General features: G+C 36.1%; 1 protein-coding gene across 5 annotated transcripts in view; it reads left to right on the top strand.

The window, feature by feature from the left end:
• Positions 1-16,530, top strand: part of NEIL3 (nei like DNA glycosylase 3) — a 28,274-nt gene extending 11,744 nt beyond the window's left edge. For 3 of the 5 annotated variants that reach the window (XM_053940496.1, XM_053940498.1, XM_053940500.1), the window contains 6 exons: positions 2,167-2,336; positions 4,626-5,028; positions 5,616-5,720; positions 6,893-7,067; positions 7,881-8,037; positions 15,987-16,530. In XM_053940496.1, coding sequence (XP_053796471.1) covers positions 2,167-2,336; positions 4,626-5,028; positions 5,616-5,720; positions 6,893-7,067; positions 7,881-8,037; positions 15,987-16,102 — 1,126 coding nt within the window. In that variant the 3' untranslated portion in view covers positions 16,103-16,530. Of the gene's footprint in view, positions 1-2,166; positions 2,337-4,625; positions 5,029-5,615; positions 5,721-6,892; positions 7,068-7,880; positions 8,038-12,453; positions 12,557-15,986 lie in introns of all 5 variants that reach the window. The other 2 variants (XR_008430487.1, XM_053940497.1) reach the window with 2 other exon arrangements.
• The last annotated feature ends 2,997 nt before the right edge of the window (positions 16,531-19,527 follow it).

Here is a 19,527-nt window from a genome sequence, read left to right as displayed (position 1 = left end):
TATATATATATATATAGATTAGATAAGATTTACAGAACACACGAATCCCTCTCCTACCTCCAAGCTTCTTTCAAGACTCAGATGGCTGAAGGGATTTTGCTTAAAGCTTAAAAAATTGCCTTTGAGTACAGATCAAATATCAAAATTTCCAGCATGAAAGATAAATATTTCACAAGCTGATAACCCAAATCTGCTGTATTTTCAGAAAGTAATAATGAGAAATGTTTTGCAGAAGTGTAGGAAGACAGCATTCTTCTGTTGAGTCAGATAACTAGAAAACAATGTCAGGAAAAAATCTTTCTCTTTTCTAGAACAAGTAGTGATTTAGCATTTTGTTGTTGTACTTTTAAATAAACAATTAAAGAGTGCTGTATTTAAGTGAAAAACATGGTAATGGTAGCTATAAAATAAAAAGATGGTTTCTTGTCTTATCCTTATCCTAATGGTCAGTTGTTTGTTTTCTACTGCTCTCTTTTCAATTTTACAGTAACTGTTACCATATAAAATTATGTATAGCTCAAGTAATTTATTTGCCATTCCAGGCTTTTCACATTTAAAGACTGGAAGGGGCCCATGTGATTAGACTGACTTGCTACAGATCATAAACTGTAGAATTCAACCCAGTGGTTCTTGGGTCAAGTCAAATAGCTTATGATTTTCCTCAACTGAAAAAAAAATTAGAAAATACCCCATTACAAACTTAGCCCATCAAATTCAAATGTACCTTGAATTAAAAAAATAGACCTTTCCCTACATATTTCATAAATTGGGAAAGGGTGTGGAGGGTATAATGACAGGAGAGATGACACAGGGGAACAACATAGAATTAAATTCCCAAACATGACACACTGAATATATTCACTCTAGTAATGCATTTTTTGATAACTGAGTAGAACAATTGATCTAATAATGTGAAAATACCCATTTTAACACTTGCAGTTCAGCTGTTTTGTTTGCTAGCCACAGTATTTTGGTGAATGCTGCTGTAATGTCTGTTCTACCTCTTAACAGCACAGACTCTTTGGTGTGTCAGCGGTTCTCATTATCCTCCTTAATTTTTGTGTTGTGGAAGATGTGGTAGGTAGTGGATATCTCTACCATCATCTTAGAACTCTAGCCTCTTACAGAAAGTGATCATTATGGAAAAAGTGATGGGTCAAAGGAGTGTCACAACAGTGCCCAACTACAGCATTTGCATTATTGATTGAAGTGCTTAAATTCTTAGGATTAATAAAAGCCTCAAAAAGTCCACAGTTCCACAACAACCATATAAAAAAACCACTTGACAACTTATCAACCATAAGTTGGATAATATCATAGCTCTTGGAAATATACATACATAACTTAATGAACAGGTAAGTTCAAGTTACATTTAACATGCTGTCAGTGTTTGGATACAATGACAGGAGTAGCCCCTGGTAACAGGAAGCTGTAAAAGGAGTAGCTAGGATTCTAAATCAGTCTATCAACATATGAGGTTATAATTTACAGGAAAATAAAAAAACCTAAATCTTTAGTGGTGTCTGGAGTACCTTTGTCTCAGAAGTCACAGCTAGGTTCCTTAATTCTGAACAGGTTCCTACATTTTAAAAGGCTTTCCAGCAAATGGTGACTTTCTAACTTTTAAAGCTTTCAGTGCTTCTGGCTGTTACAATAAAAAAGTGAACTTATGTGTAGCATTCAAATGAGAACAAAAAAAAAATTATTTGTTAGACTGTGTGATTTCTGCAGTTCATCTTCTACTGGATGCAGTTCTTCATCCAGTAATGCATTTGTTAGCAAGTGTTGTGTACAAGAGATGGGGGAAAGCCTTGAAACAGTCTCACTTTCTCACCAAGCTTTTTGCTGCAGTACTTGGAAATAATAGGGGATCTGAGAGACTGGGGCATTGTCCTGGAGAGTACATCAGTTAATAATTAACTTTCTGTCAAATTCTGGTTTAAATATTTTTATTTGTATTACTTCTGCTACATCTGGAAAGATTTGCCCTTGAGGTAACGAAAAGAAAATTCAAACTTGAACAGTGACATGATGTCCAAGCTCTGATAGGAGGCTTAACACTGCATACTGCTTGTTCTCTAGCCCCTGCCTCCCTGCACAGAGTGGTGTAAGGCAATTTGTAGAGGGAACGTCACAAAACACTAACATCATTCTTTTGTTTCACAGCAAACTGCCGGCTAGAAACAGCCTAATTGGCTGGGCATATGGCAGGGGGTCATGTTCTAATGAACACGTAGCTCAGAAATCTGAAGAGGAGTGGACATGTATGTGCTGCACCCTAATAAACAAGCCTTCTGCTGAGATTTGTGATGCTTGTTTGACTTCAAGACCTGAAGGTACTGAAGGGTTGTCTGGCATCTGTACTGGGAAAGAGGGGAGGTCTATGATTTCGGTGTAGTTTTTTGTAGAAGTGTCTCATTGTGAATCGTATATATATAACTAGCTAACCTGAAGTCAGGTTTTGAGGAAATCTTACACAGACAATATGGAAACTGTCTTGTCTTAAATCCTATAAGTGTCATCTTCCAACCTGGTGTGCAGGTGGGATTCTATAGATAAGTGTCTTCAGTGACCTTTGTTTTTACTGGGGCAGTGAGAAAAATCTCCATTATTTCAACTCTTCTTAAAATCCTTCAAAGTTTGCAATGTAACTCTGAATTAGAAATCACCAAAGGTCAGAAAATTAACTGTCATTCTTTCATGTGAACAAAAGCAGTATATTTTAGTACCCTTTTCTAAAAGGATGCCAGGTTTCTCCGGGGCTACTTTTTTCCCTTCAAGTTCAGAGTAAAAATGATTCTGAACTTCTTACCTCAATTTGTTGTTTGTCTCTTGTTGGAGCTTTTACATGAAATATTACTTCATTGCTTAATCATTTAATGACTGGTGTGATGTGAGGAAAACCCTTATTTGGCACTAGCTATAGTTCATTTTCTCAGGTCAGGAATCAATAAAAGTATGTCTTCATGCCTTACATGACAGTTGTTGGCAACACAGGCTAATCTTGCATAATTCTTCTGCCAAATCAGCACCAGAAACCTGGAAATTTTGATCTGTTCACAGAACAAGATTTACCAACTAACATTTATCATGGAATTAATTCTGTCAGCTGGCCTTTATAATATATCATAATATATTATAAAGGCCAGCTGACAGTATGTGTACAAAGGTTTTAAGCTTTGAAACAAATTGTTCCTTCTCCAGTACTTCTGAGTTTTACTTATTTAGTTATATGCAATTACTGAAATCAGGTGTGGAATTTGAAGTTGTCTTGGACTTGATGGAATACTGTTAGGAAATATTTTTTTTAAAAAATAAGACTTTATTTCTGCATAGGAGTGGTATTTGAGATTTTTTTTTTCAAATATAGGTTTGCTTATCTCTTTTTTTTAATCCTTAAGAGTCTTTCCCCTCTCACTTGGTTCAGTGTTTGTTTTTTATGTTGTTTCTAAAATTACCTACTGTCAGCAGAAAAATTTGAATTTTTGAGGATGGAATACTTTGTCTGTAAAATTAGCTGCTGGCTTTACGGCCGAAATAATTCAGTCTGTAGACAGATAATTATTTACCATTACATTGCAATTTCTATGCTCCTTTGCTAAGTACAAGGCCAAGCTACTACTATTCTTTCTTAAAAAGTCTGAATGAAACGAGTATGTTTCACTGTGCAGTAGTAGCAAAATGGAAGTTGCTTGGAAACAAATAATGTTCCAAGTCAAATGTAGAGATTCTTATTTTGTTTCTGAGTGAGAATGCCTTTGGAGTGAGTGTGTCCTTGTGTATGTCTCATCTACCCATGTTCTGCTTAATTCCCTGTTCTTTGTATGGAATACACTGGATATAGTAGAAAAGGAAGGACTCTCTCCTGGAACACTATGGTTTCACAGCTACCTAAAAAGATTGCAGATAAGATGCCATTAGGTTTTCACCCTTTTCTCACGAAAGGGATTACCTACAGACTGCTTATGTATTAAATTGGCATTAATAAAATATTCCCATTCTTTTGAAATTATTATTGCCCACTAGGAGGGCCTTTGATTCTGTGAAGAAACTGTTGTTTATACCACAAAGCAAATGTCTGAACTGCTTTCTTCTGAAAAGCCTCTTACAGTAACTAAATTTGGATGAACACAAAGTTGGGAAAGGATGGGAACTTTGAAAACATTAGAAACCCCAAAGTCTGAATATTCCTTTTTGTATCAATAGTAAGGTAATACTTCAAAAATGGATAATGTATTGCTGCTTGGAGGTACTATACTCTGTGATCTCTCATTAATGGGGTTATGAAAGGTTATTTTGAATATTTTAAATACTTTAATCCTTATGTTTGGGCCAAATTAAATTTTTTATGGTTAATTGTCCAATAGCTTTCATTTGCGTAGTACTATTAACTGATCCTACTCAAGCAATAGTAATATCTTGATACACGTTTTACATGATTCTAAGAGTGCATAATTTTTTTTATTGTAAGAAATCTTGTACTCTTGTCTAATTTGTGACAGGTTTTGAGATGGTACTGTAAATTTACTCTTTCATTCTCCACATGACAAATTACAAAGACATATCAGAAATATAATGTAGCATTCTATGCAGATGGATTATGACTAATAACTTTTTTTCCTCAGTTCCAAAGAAGGAGAGTTTTGAAGATTCTGCAGCCTTTAACACAAACTTAATGAAGTACCCTTGTAATGATTTCAGAAAACCAAGCACAGAAATAAAGATCAATAGGAAAACTGCATTTGGAACTACAACTCTTGTCTTAACAGATCTTGGTAACAAAACTGTTTTGAGAAATGATATCCAGGTATCTGGTGGACGCTCTCAGTGTGTTTTTCCAAAAAGCAATTGTAAACAGATCCAAAGCAATGCCTGCCAGTCAGGGGGAAGAAAAGACAAGGACTGCTCATCACCTGTAACTGCCCTGGCTTTGTCCTCCTGTCAGCAGCCTGTCTCTTTCAAACACATACAGAAGAAACAGAAAACTGATCATGTACCTTCAGTTCACCCATATAATACAGCAATCAGGTATGTATTCTAAAATGAAAGCAAGTCTTTATAATCCCATAAACCAACTTTATCCTTAAAGATTAATTGAATACTGTGCTGTTTGGCTCAGACAGTGTTGTCTTTGGATTTCTGCCAGAGGTAACTTATTCTAGACTAACTATAATTTAATTCAGATTTCAAAAGCACTGAATTACCTAGGGCTGTCACTAGAAAAGTCCTGATTTTGGCATCTAGCCGATACTGCTGTAAGCTAAACAGCTGTTCATAGCTCAGCTATTCCCATTGAATAGGCCAGTCTTAATTTTAGTCTTAGTTTTAATAGGTCAAGCACATTTCTGCCTAAGGAGTTGTCTGATCTTAGCAATGTAGTTGCTATTTGCTTAGAGAAATCTTGAAATCAGTGTGAAAGATTACAAAAGGAAGCTATCTGGATGAATATATTCTAATTAAAGTTATTTGTCAACTACCAGGTTTCTGCATTCTTCCATGAGAGGAAGCTCTGTACAGTTATCTTGATGAGCTTCCCATCACTGTTTTTATTCTTAACTTTCCTCCTCATTCTGTATATAACCACTTAAATGCTCTACCCATACTTTTATTTACAGAGCCCTGTTCAGACACATCCATTGCCTAGTTAAGAGAAATGTGAGAATCTATGAGGGTTGTCACAGAAAAGTTGGGCATAGTAACAACAGTAATGGGAGTGCAAGGTAGATGTCACTTACAATGGTAAATTATGCAGGCTGAATGTGAAATATTGATGATATGTTACAAAATTCTTCGTCATGTGTCTGTTCTGAAATACAGAAATTACTTCTTACATTGCTGAAACACCAGTTTTGAAATGATCTCGCTGACTAGCCAGGCTAGACAGAATGAATACAATTCCTCCTCATGCTCTCAGTACAGACTGAGGAACTGAGGCTGTGGGCAGGATAATTGAGAATACAGAGGACTGTGAACAGGAAATGAGATAGTATCAATCATGACAACAGGTTGTTGTAGCAAGTCATCAACTAAAATGCTTTTTTTTATAGTATTTTCTTAAGCAACCAAAACCAACAAAAAATCTGTTGGTTATTTTTATCTTGTGTTTTAATGAGGTGTTGGAATAAAACTGCTGGTGTCTGCAGGACTGCAGTCTTCCAGACATAGAAGACAACATAAAATTCCTAAGCTGATAACTTCACCAGAATGAATTAATATTTTCTCTTTTCATTAAGGTTCCATTACTGCTTTTCTGCTCTATAAATATATTGGAAAGATACATTTCAGAACATTTATCTTTTTCATGTTACTATTTTTAAATGAAACCTTGTGTATTGCAGATAGTCAGAAATAGTCTCAATCATGAGGAAGAAGGAACCTTTATCCCATTCAGAGAATTATATTCTATCCCATCACCTGGATTATTTCTTGTCCAAATGTGATTTGGAGCATTATTGTAACTTTTCAGTAAAGAGGGTGGGAGTCTTTTCTGTGAAGCATACAAATGTCTTCAGACTGGAGTAATTAGTGGTACTGGTCTTTTTCCCACTGAGAGCAGAATACTATTTTAGAACATGTCAGAATTTGAGGTGGGCAGTATAACATTGGTAGTAATATTTATTTTGTTTCATACATGAATTTGAGTACTTCAAATTAATTTAAGACATGGTGGAGAAAACTGGTATAATACCTCAAGGAAAGCACACAGTTGTGTCTATTCACAACTTGCAATTGCTCAGCTTTAAATGCACAATAGGGTGCATTAGAGAAGCAAGTCCTTTGTCACTGTGTGCAAAAGTACGCTGGGTGAGCTATTGTAATGGTAGAAGAGAGTTCTTTGGCTGGTAATCCCTTTTAAATTACGCAGAAGTCATTTTGTAACCTGTTGTTACAGCACACCTCAAACTAATGTGACAGATGATACTCGGATGTTGAGCATGGGGCATCCTCGGTGCAGTAAACACGGCCGTCTCTGCAGCCTCAGAGTTGTGAGAAAGGACGGAGAAAACAAGGGAAGGCAGTTTTACTGCTGCCCTCTCTCCAGGGAAACTCGGTGTGAATACTTTCAAGTATGTGTAAGACTTCAGGGTCTGTTTTTATAATCAGTGCTTGTTCCTGCAACTTCCTTGGCCCAGTGACCTGTCAGTCATGGACAGATATATTCCATTTAAAGTTTGACATAAATACTCTTGCACACTGAATTGAAACTAAGAGCATAATAATAGCTTATTGAACTTAACAGTTTTAGTTACTTCTCTTAGTGTTGAAATGGCACCTGCTTGTGCAAATGCTCTTAATCTACTTCTGAGTGATGTGAAACACATGTATAAGAGAAATACGGGTTTGACGGTACCTGTACAAGTTGTTTAGATCAGCTTCTTCCTAAAAGGACTATAACAAACTAGATCAAATTGTCAGCCTTGTTTCTGGCTAACCACAATCCTGACAGCCTCTTAGGATGATGATTCTGTAATCTGCTTGGGCAAAGCCTCCCACTGCTGCACTAATACCTAACATGACCTTCCTAGCTGCAATTGGTGGCCTCTGCTCCTTGCTATGGATGTAGATGTCTTAAAAGAGTTTGACCTGAAAAGTGACTTGACAGTCATGACTGTGGTTAATAGATGAACTCAAGACAGTAATGCCTAAATTTGAAAAAAACCTATGTGCTAACATAATTTCAAGTTACACCAGTCAAAGTGCGTGCAGTTGCAGTTGATGTTAAAGAAAAATCTAAGAAGTGTTCACAAAAGAGATAAAATTAATCTAAGTACTAGGAAGAATTTCTTCCATAGCATCCCCTATAGATCTTTTTCTATTGTCAATTTTAAAATAAGGAATTTATAGCCATCACATGTGCCTGAAACCTGTTTCTTTGGCAGTGGGCTGACTTGGATTTTCCATTTTGTAATCATGGCAAGCGATGTGTTATGAAAACTGTGTTGAAGATCGGTCCCAATAATGGAAAGAACTTTTTTGTGTGCCCTCTTGGGAAGGAAAAACAGTGTGACTTCTTCCAATGGGCAGAAAATGGGCCAGGTATGCAGATTCTTCCATGATCCTCGTGTTACAATTACCTGTTCTTCAGGATGTCTTAAGTGCACACAACATTCGTAGTAATTTCAGTTTTGTTCTTTTTCCCTGTTCACTCATTAACTAGTAAAAGAGCTCCAATGTAAAGAACATATCTAGAAAAAGTAATTTTACACAGTCCTGTTAAAAATTAAACACTGCTTGTATGCAGCTTACAATTTTGAAATAAACATTTAGCTTTAAACATACTGTGACATACTATTGTATTTCTAATAAAAAATTGCACAGTTTCCTTTTCTCATGTATTGTTTTAAATTTTCATATATTGTTTAAAATTTTCTTAAGTGTAAACATGTATTTAACAAAAGTGAATAAAAATAATATACTTTATTAAATACCACTTTGTGCTTAAGATGCTACAGCAATGAACTGTAAAATTCAAATGTTACAACTGTTGATTGACCTTGCTTAGATTTGGAAAATGACAAAAAACTTCCCTAAAACAAATAACGTGACTCTTTGGTTTTCTAAATTATATATTCTAAATCCACGTCTCAATGTTTTCTTCTGGTTGCTACTGAACATTTTTTCACCCACTCCATATGTAATAGATAATAAAATCTTACCTCCAAGATACTTAAAACTCAGTTTATATTTGTTGGTTTTACCACGATTTGCTGAAGCAAGGGCTAAACAGAATATGCTAAGCTATCAAATCAGAAACAGAATTCTTCTAATCTTTAGAAAGTGTACTATAGATACCAAGGAAAATGAGACTAATGAAATGTCATACCTCATTCAGTTGCAGCTAGTTTTTAATTGAAAATAATGGGAAATAGTTTTGCTTCCCAGCAAAGTATGTGGGATGAAGCACATTTAAAAGCACCTTACAAATGGTTCTTTCATCTGTGCAAATACTTGTGGTGTTATGTTTTGTGGAGGACTCCTTGATTTTCTTGAGAGCATTGTATAACTTTATTCCAGTTAAATCTTCCATTCCGTCATGCAAGGGAAACTGTTTAATTCTTTTCCTAAGCAGCACAAATTCAGAGGCTTTTTTTCTTCCTCTTTTCAGTAGCCTTTGATACCTTTGGAATCTTTCAAAACTTTCCTTACCTGAAGGAAATCTTTTTTAATCAGATTGTAGAAACTATAATCTTTATGTTGCTCAATGGCCTCTTTCCAAGTAACATATCTCTTTCATGGGGTACAGAACTCCACCTGAGAATAAAACAATCTCCTTCACATGGTGAGGACTTATTTTTCCATTACTGTCTCTTTCTATGATGCTTCTTGTTGCAATGATATGTTGCTGCTAGCTTGTGCTTATACATCTAAATCTTTAAAATTGCAATCTAACTTGTTCCTCACTTGTATTTGTACAATTCATTGTGGTGATAAAGTGCTTGATTATTTTTAAATTGTACACGCTTTTGGATGTTTGGCACAGGGATTAATCTTCAGCAGTTCAGTTAAACTTGAAAAATAAAAAAGAAATACAACCATTTCTTATTACTTGCCTTCTATGAATGTTAAGATTTCTCTGAAGCTGGAAGTTAAATTAATTTTTCAAACTTTAACACATGAAAAATAACAGTTGGGCTCTTACTTTTTTTTAGCTTAATAGCAAGACAAGAAGTGAATATCTGTTTAAATAAAATACATAAAAGTTTTAAAGGATTAAGTGCTTTTGTTAGCTACTGCAATCACTTTTTCTGTTCTTGTATTTCTTGAATATGTTGTATATGGTATATTTGTACCAGCCTAATTTTGCTATATACTCTAGTTCTGTAATGTCACAAGGTGAGGAACAGCAGACAGGGGAATCAAAGGGCAAGGACACCCTGAGCTTATCACAGTGAACTAGCATATGAAGGAATCTCACATGTTTACACTTAAAGAAAGTAGGAAACGAAACGAGAGACAATGAATTCTAGTTCATTAGATGCCTCTGCAAACCTTACTGCTTTTGCCAATGCTGCTTTTTAAATTTTTCTTTTTCCTTTTTTTCTTTTTTTTTTTTTCCTTGGAGATGATGGCACTTTGTAGCTTGTTTAACAAGGTCTGGCTGATAGCTGGTTATAACAAGTTTTCCCCAAAAAAAAACTGGCAACAAAACTTATCTTGGAATTGATCCTCACTCAACCTTTCAAAAAGAAACTGCAACCAAGGGTGCAAAACCAGATAGAAGTCCTGATTTTCAGCTTTTATTCTAGTAGTTTACAAATGTGTTTTTATTTTTTCACATTGATTCATCTATCAAAGTGCAAGTGATGGAACCCACTTCTTTCAGATTTGTATCTGGCTTACACATTTTAATGGCTTGTGTAGCACACAATGAACTGTGAAGGATAAAAAGAATAACAAGTTCTAAGTTAAAAGAGGGAGCTGTTTTTCACAAAGATTTTCTGTAATTTCTATTCCTAATGAAAGCAAATGTAAATCTTTTAGAAAAGAAATATAAAGCTTTTAGAAAAATACAGCCCTTTCTAAAGGCCTTAGGGTTCTGACACTGTTTTGTTACTTTGGCCTTTACCCAAACACAACCAAGAGAAATGGGAGCATTACCTAACAGCCTACAGGAGGCTGTTAGGAATGAGAGGCTCACATAAGCTCCTTTGACTGGATGATTTCTAAAATGAGGTGCTGATGACAGTTCTGTAATAAAAAGGAGACTTCCAGTAAAGCTGACTTCTAAGTACTCTTGTGTACACCTTTTAGAGAGCTTTTTTAGACATTAACACTACATGGTGATAGCATGACTCATAATAGAAACTGTCTTTCACCTTAAGCTGAAAACATGTTTTATATACCACAAAATAACCTCAAAAAGCCCCTGAACTCAGCTGAGATACTATACAAAACAGGTTCTAGAGGATCAAATCAAGGTCACACAAGTTGTGGAGTAAAAACTTTAAACTCAGAAAATACTAATGCCATATGCCGTAACCAGTTTCTGCTTTATTAGTAGCACTTTCATTACTATTACAGTTTAAGTAAGTTTAGGCAGAGTATTCCCTTCAGACTGAAATTAATATTTATTTTCCAATTGGTCCCATTCAGTTTAGAATCCAACAGATTCTATGCCTGGTTTCATGCCTTTAAGCCCTTATTTAAAATACTTTTTTATCTAGGTACTTGTTAAAGACAGGCATGCCATTTGATGTCCGTACAAATTCAGCAAATAAATGAATAGAATACTACTTATTAATTCACTGAGGAACAACTAAATTTACACTGAAAATATGCACTCAAGTTTTGGGACATGACTATGTCACAACTGTGACTACAGACCTTTACAATTATACAGCTATTCTGTATCCACCTTCCTACATAAAAAGGTGTTAGTTCTCAATTGTTTTTCTGGAATGCTAACTTACATAAGAGTCATTTAGCTCAATGATGGAAAGAGACTTTCAGAGAAGCAGAGGATGCCTTCCTTAATATCTGTATGAATGCTGATCATTAGTGGCTAAGCATCTTTCACATGAAATCAAAAGATATTGTAAAGTCTCTAAGAGACTTCACAGCAACTGTGAACATTCTAGAAGATTTAAAATTCTTTGCAATGCCTCTTCTCATACCTTTTTGCACTTTCTGTAATTCAGCTTGCTGATGATAGGCAGAGTTCATCATCTAGTGTAACTTAATATTCTGCATGTCTGTTTTTTATTTCTCTGATGCCTGAAAGGTTGTTTATTATGTCAAATTTTTACTTGAATATTCAAAACATACAATCAAAATTAATTTAGAAGTGTGTGGGAATGCACTATAATTTATATTAGTGGAACAAAAAAATAAAACCCAATCTAAGGAGAGAACCCAACAAATTATTTTCCATATTAAGCTTATTAAAAATGCATCAAGCACATTTATGGGTGAGCAGAATTCAGAGTGTACACAGTATTGTCTAAACATAGTTAGTGCTTTAGTTATTTAACTTACTGAATTGCCACTGCTATAGAAAATGTGGGTCCCTGCAGAGTTTGTATACTTTATAATTTTTTATTATAAAATCAATTTCAAACAACATGACTGTCTTTCAGTGATAGGGTTATACTATGAAAAGGTGGTAACACTACTCATCTTTTAATACTAAGGTTTTAGGTGAATCTTCTTAACAGAGAGATGGCAGAGTAATGAGCAGAGTCTCGACTCTGAGCAGCTGAGCCTGACTTAAAGGTGGGATGAACTGTGTAGTTAGGAACACTGAAGGGGAAATTGAAGCAAGATTTCCTCTGTTTTGGCAGAGGAGAAAGCCCATTTGACTGGTTCAACTACTTACGGAGCTGAAATCTAAGTCAACACTAAAAGCCTATGTGGTCTAAATAACCATCTACCCTAGACTTCTGTAGCAGACGAGGATTTAGAATTTTTTTATGGCTGTTTTCTTTACACATAACTTCTTTTGTTCTATCACAGTACTCATGCTGACAGTGACAGTAATCATTTGATGTGAAAAAAATCCTGCATCATTTATTAGAAACAAGGACACTGCAGTACGGAAGAGACCACCTGAAATGGGGTAAACTGAGAAACAGATTTTAAGCTTTATTTAAAAAACAAAGCAGCACAACACAGGGATCATCAGCTTTGTTACTCACCCCCAGTTATGCAGCATTTGCAAGGTGCTTTTGCTCCAGCCAAGTGACTTTTGAAAAGTACAATACTGGCTTAGGCTAACATGATTTCAAACCTAAGGCTATATCCATTAAGAACAACTAGAGAAAAAAATAATGCATAACCTCTCATAAAAATAATTCAGACTACATTTCTCAACTATAAATAATTCAATACCAGCAAAACTGCAAAGATTGACCTAAACATAAAAATGAAAATTTTGAAATGTCTTTAGAAAAACACTAAAGTTACAAGATCTCTATAAACAAACTAAAATTTAAATTTCAATTTTAAATCTAGACTACATTTGAAGAGCAACTCTGCAATATAAAAGTTAAACTCATTACAATAGCAATACTGCTGAGCCTATGGAAGTGAAAAATACATTTAACCAAAGTTCCACTCAAGGCAAAGATGGTGGGCTGTTGGGAAATTTCTTAAGGACTGTACTTGCACGTGAAGTGGTCTTGAATATAACAATGTAACTTGCTTTGATTATAACTGAGAAATAACATCTAAATCAATACTTGGCCTTGTAGAGGATAAAAGTAAAAAATACACTCAACACTAGAATGTACAAACAAGCTTAAAATCCATTTGTATGAACAAGAAATTAGAAAAACAATGCACTTGCTTTTTTCCTGACTGTACACATGGAATATATAATTTATCCTTTGCTTCTCAGGCAGCTTATATTAGTTGCACTGTATTTGCCACTTCTCAGCTTCTTTCCAAGGTTCAATCATCACCTAGTGTTTTAATACCGTACAGTTTCATCTAGAAATCCAAGCAATGTCTCATGCTACACTTCACTAGAAAAACAGAATATACTTATTTTTAGTCAGTCCAAAGTCATTTAATGGGACAAGGCTTTACAATAAAATAAAATAAAACAAAAAAAAAAAAAAAAAAACAAACAAACAAAAAAAAAAAAAAAAAAAAAAAAACAAAACAAAAAAAAAACCAAAAAAAAACAAAGCAAACCAAAAAAACTTATATAAAAGTAGGCTTTCAGCAAATGCATTTCTTAAAAACATGAACTGACTTCAAGCAGACCAGAACAAATATATCTAATATTATCATATCCCATTCTTTTATCATAAATTACTCAGGATTACTGTAAGTAATTTAAACCAGTGTCAGATGCTAAAAGTAGCAACAATGTTACACAAGACGTTCTCAATAAGGACAGGAGGTTTCAGAAAGTTACCTTTGAAACTTTTATATCCTTGGGAGACATGGAACCACTGAAAAGGAATTAAAAGTCAAAAAAACCCCACCATCACATAAACATCAGAAAATATGTTTTCCTTTTGCAGGGGAAATGCACTAAACATGTGGTCTTGACATTAGCTGCTAAAGGTTCTTGGATTCCCACATTGCCCAACCCTGACAAAGATCAGGGGATCAAAGCAAGGTGTAATCACACAAAGTATCCCTCTACAGCCTGACTTGATATTTTTGGACACAGCAATGCAGAATGAGACATAAACATAGAAAAAACTTTTGCCATAAAACTGTTCAGATATGCAGATATTACAGCACATACAGATGTTTCAACTATTTATATTTTACTAATTATAATTTGTTTTGATAAACGAGAACAGGATTGAAACAGAAGGAGAAAAGCAGTTACAGGACAAAATAGAAGGTGGAATTCAGGTGAGGGGAATAAACCCCTGAAACTATAATTCATACAAGGACGTTCCCCTCACCCCCAAAAAATTGGCATGATTACTAACCTAAAACTTTATTTAGCAGATCTCAGGTGATGCTAGTTTGAATGTAATACATTAGATACTACTGAATTCAGTCCCTGATAACAATTACCAGCTGCAATTCAAACAACTTTTTTTTCTCCTCATTGCTCTGCACAAGCTACATTTGGGTGCTGCCTAAAACACATTACTTTCAAATTCAGTTTAAAGCCTTATTGATTGCACATGGTGGATTAACTTAATTTATTGTTATACTAACACATGAAGCACATGGAAAGATTCAAGCACTTTGTTTCTAAAATCTCTGGAAGCCATATAAAGCCTATTTTTCATATATCCATTTAGCTGTATCTGTTGTGAAGTCTTAAAATATGGTATGCAGGACTGACAGCTTTAATGGTAATAAATATTAGAAAAAAAAAAACATTCTTGAGATAGCACTATTAATCAAGTTACACTTTTTTATTTTGCCAAAAATACCAGTCTTGTTAATTGCAAGGTTTCAGGTGACAATCAGCTAACAGGCTCTGCTGATTGAGAGGCGTCTTTTAATGACAGTTAGGTGATTATATTCACGCTATATTTAGAGCTTGTTTGGGCTGCTGGATTGAAAAAATAACAGAAAAAAAACCCCTTGCAGCTGAGGTTGGAATTGTCTCCTAGGAGCAAGAATGCCGGGGGGACATACAAAATCTGCAGCTCTTGGATTCTACTCCTTTAGTAGCAGAAATGCAGGCTCAGCCACCAACTGGCTGCAGGCTGCATTTGCTCATGATGAGTGAGTCAAGAACCAGCCATACTCAGTGTTAAGTGCTAAAAAAAGCACAACTACATCAACTTTGAAAATGAAAGTCTACCCAACTGAAACTATTTATTTAACATCAAGTGTATGTGTAATTACCTTGCTTTACTGAAAGCTGCTAAGTTAGAGAATACTGTACATATCCAGTGAAAGTATTATTTCCTAGCTGTTGCAAATAATAAAAGGATTTTGCATTGCAAAAAAACAGGAAGGTCTGTTCCCGCCTTGGTGCCTTGTCCATCACTCAGCTCCCCATCCCTCTCTTCCAGATTCTTCCATCTTGTTAGTCGAGTGATTGGATGAGGGCCAGGGGCCCCTCCCTTATTCCTCCCCCATTGGTTTTTGTACCTGTCTATCCCCTTATCTTTCACTCCCCCAAATCCTCCCATTGGTCAATGGGCATTCCCTTTTCCCGGTTACCACCCCCAGATTTAAACTGTTGCCAGAGTGCAGAGAGGGCTCTCGGCTATTGGATCACCTGGTGTTCGGAGCTCCTTGGAGCCTGGATTAAAACCAAATTTGCTTCCTTAGCCTTGAGTTGGCTCCTTTCTTCTCTCCTTGGATGCTGTGTCTCCTCCATACTGGACTGACAGCGAAGCGCTCAGTCCAAGCTGCTCCCCGACTCTCCCAGAGATACAGGGGAGTGTCCCCTGCAGCTGTCTGTGTCACAGCTGGGCAGGTGAAGCCAGGGGGCTTCAGGTGGACACGACAGCAAAGGTCAAAAGAAATCACCTTCAATGTCCATTCACATACGATTTTGCCACCATGGTAAATACATTATAGTAATGGTAATTTATTTTATAATTTCTTTGCAGGCCTGCCAGATGACCGTAACTCTCTTCTCTGGTACAAGAGCAAGTCCAGCAATTTGTTTGGGTCAGCTAGAACTATAATTTTTCCAGAAGTTTTGGAAGACTTAATAAAGGTGTGAGTTTGAGGCAGTCAAGATGCAGGAAAATATGTATTCAGATTGCAGAAGAAAATAAAATAATTCCCACTTAATTCCCTGCAATAAGAATGAATGAATGAATGAATTAATTAATGAATGTTGCTGTTTCAGTTATAAAATATCCTGAAACATAAATTTAATGTGCTTGGCCATATGATTTAAGACAGATGGCAGTCACAATCTCTCACCTAAATCAGTGTGCAATTTCACTTCAGGCTGTAACACTGCTTTACCAGACCGCTCACCCTGAAGCATTGTTTCCAAACATGTTTCTGTAACCCTGTTAAGTAAGGCTGAAGTAAACATTCTTGGATGTAGGAAAGATATACTGATCTTTAATTAATTACTGAGATTACAATGATAAATTGTTCTCCTGTGGACAGGCTGCTAACATTGCTAGAACATCATTACAAATACTGAAATTTGTTACCTGTAAATTTCACATATGGGATGGCAGACCTGAAACTGTGACTGTATAAAGAAAACGGTTGTGCTGGTAGTCTCACATATTTGGTTTGAGAATAAAATATACTCATTCTGGGAGGAAAGAGACCAAGCTTGTAATTCTGAGGTGTGAGATATGAATGCTGTTAGTTGTTCACTATTAAGTCATAACATTATTGGGAACAGACACTTGTTAAAATGAAAATGTCGTAAGTGGGAAGATAAAAGAACCACACTGACAGCAAATTCCTGTATTCAGAAGTTTTGCCAGAAAGTTGCCTTAATACCTTATTATTGAACCATTCAGGAATTTGGTCTGTTTACTGAGCTCTGCAGGAATTCAAGGAATGCTTACCAGATGCTTACCACATACTGGTAAGGAATGGGAGGAAAGGGTTAAAACCAGAAGATGTGGTGAGGAGGAGGGAATAGTTTTGCTCAAGGTGACCTTGCAGCTGGGATTGCTAAAAATGTCAGTGTGGGGAAAACTATGTTCATTATTATGTCTAGTGTGGTTTATCCTCTCCCTGTTTTAAGTGGAATTCCTGTGAACGTAACACACTCCCACAGAGATGCATAAAGCCTTCTGTAGTATTAAGGCAGGCAGAGACCCTCCCGGTGCCCACTAGGGTGAGCTAAGCCCAAGGAGCCTGTGCCCCATGTGTCTCTGCAGCCCTGTGTTGTGAACAATGTTCACAGTTAAATAAATCTACTCTGCATTTTAGATGTGGCTTGGCAGTTGCCTTCGTTACCGGTATGTGTTGATTCACACAGTACCTAACCAGCACTGACAAGAACAGATAGGGGTCACGCTGTGTACCCTTACGGAATCACATGCTGTCTTCCTCATCATCTCATGTTTCTTACTGAGGCTGTTCCACCTAGTATAAATGAATTGCTACTTATTAAAGGAAAATGAGGAGAAAAAGATTCTTTGGCCTCAACATTCTAGGATAATTAGGCAGGTTATTATTTGAACATGGATTTTCACGTTCCACGCATAATAGCACGGTCATTAGGAAAAAATGCAACAAGCCACAGATGCACAAACTCCCGGCCTGCTGAGCAGCACTCAGTGTGGTAGATCAGCAGGTCCATCCAACAAGGCCCTGGGGTTGAGCTCGAGGGCCTGTTATCTTAGTAGCAGTGGGAGCTACCAGTTTTATACAATCTCACTAACAAAATCACATACAGATCTGGGATACTTACAAAGACAGAAAGCAGCAGCCGCTACGAAGTACTAAGGTCTTCACAGAGCTTAAAATGCTGAACTCCAGTGTCTAGGTCTCTTTTGGAATTTCCCAAGAAGAGGCAACTTTTCCCTTTTTGGAGCACTCTCAATGAATACTGAGACTAAAGGCTTCAGTAGTACTGTATTATCCAGGGATTTTGGTATTTGCTGTGAGAAATACTTCATATGTGTGAGAAATACTTTAGAGGCACTTACATGAGATAGTCTATTGGATGACCACATTATCTGAACTTCTAGTATGCATTTGAATTTTTTCCCAAATGCCAAACCTGGAAAAATTGTAGGTACAAAGCAGAACATAATGGATAAGTTCAACATTGACTGACATATTATGAATAGCTGCCTGACCAAAGTGCAAAAATTATAATTTAAAAAATGACAGTTGGAATATTTATCTAGCATTAGCACTTATATTTCTCATAGTGAGGCACAACATTATTGTTATAAAAGTACAACTTTATGCACGATCAAACTTCTATTCCCAAGTCTGAAAGAGTCTTGATTTTTCAAATTAAGTTACAGGGTTATGGCTCTATTCTTGAGTGTGCCTGCAGATGTTATCATAGCTCCACTGAGCATACTGGTGATTGTCTCTTCCCTAAAACTCTTTGTGATTCAGTAACCAGACATCCCCATGACAGAACTCCCCAAGAATCCAATCTCACAGTCTGTCCAAACACAGCCGTGTTAACACAAAGCACATCTCACAGTGACTTTCAATTAAATAGCCAGTCAAGGAGACTGAATTCATAGTGCTCACATTTTCATAAAGCATTGTAGTAGCAGCAGCTGTTCTGAAGTTGTAAAGCCTCCTCAGTCAGCAGAAATTCAAATTCATATTTTAACAAAGAGAAGGTGATCCGAAAGTTATATGGGACTCTGTACTTTCCCATCCTGAAAATGGGAAACCTATGGTAGATAATTAAGTATTTACATGACAGAAGAGAGAATAAGGAAAACATGACAACAGCCTGTTGATATAAAAAAAAAAAAAAAAAAAGAATAAAAGAATAGTAGATGCCCATCCAGATTTTTTGTATCTTTTACTAAATTGTATTGGGGGAAAAAGAGTGGATGGGCCTCTAGCATGAGGGTTGAATCATGAAACCTGCAGAGAGACAGGCACCTTACTTCAATCTGCAGGAAAATTCAAGAGTCTTCCTTTGCCAAACTAAGAATGTGCTGTCACCAGCTGGATAGTTGTCTGTGCCTTACTGCGTATTCCTGCATTCTACCTTTTGTTAGTATTAGCAACTGAGTGGCCCTAAAGTAAAACAGAACAGCTTGCTTACATTCTGAAAAAGAAAAAATTACTTTTTTTTAGCCAGACAGCAAGCTGATCCATTTTGTGGAGCTGCACAGTTAGCAGAACCAACTGCATAACAAAAGAGAGAACACATACTCCCACATGTGGGTAGTATCCTACTCCTTTTGAGCAGCATAATCTTTCTTCAGCTGAAACCATCCTTGAGAGATGGACAAATAAAACCTTGTCTTCAGCCCTTCATTATTAATTGTTAATTGTTATTAACACTTAATTCTTCCTTGTCCAATACAGCTGCTTTTGGTGGATTTTATTAGCACTGTTGTAACTATGATTCCTGGAGCTCAAAACAGGAATGATGATGGTATTTAATGTGCTTGGCCATATGATTTAAGACAGATGGCAGTCACAATCTCTCACCTAAATCAGTGTGTTGTGAACAATACT

This window comes from Vidua chalybeata, chromosome 4 (assembly GCF_026979565.1).
Source record: "Vidua chalybeata isolate OUT-0048 chromosome 4, bVidCha1 merged haplotype, whole genome shotgun sequence".
NCBI classification, from domain to species: Eukaryota; Metazoa; Chordata; class Aves; order Passeriformes; family Viduidae; genus Vidua; species Vidua chalybeata.
Note: the sequence above shows the minus strand (reverse complement) of the source record. Positions and strands in the feature narration are given on the sequence as shown.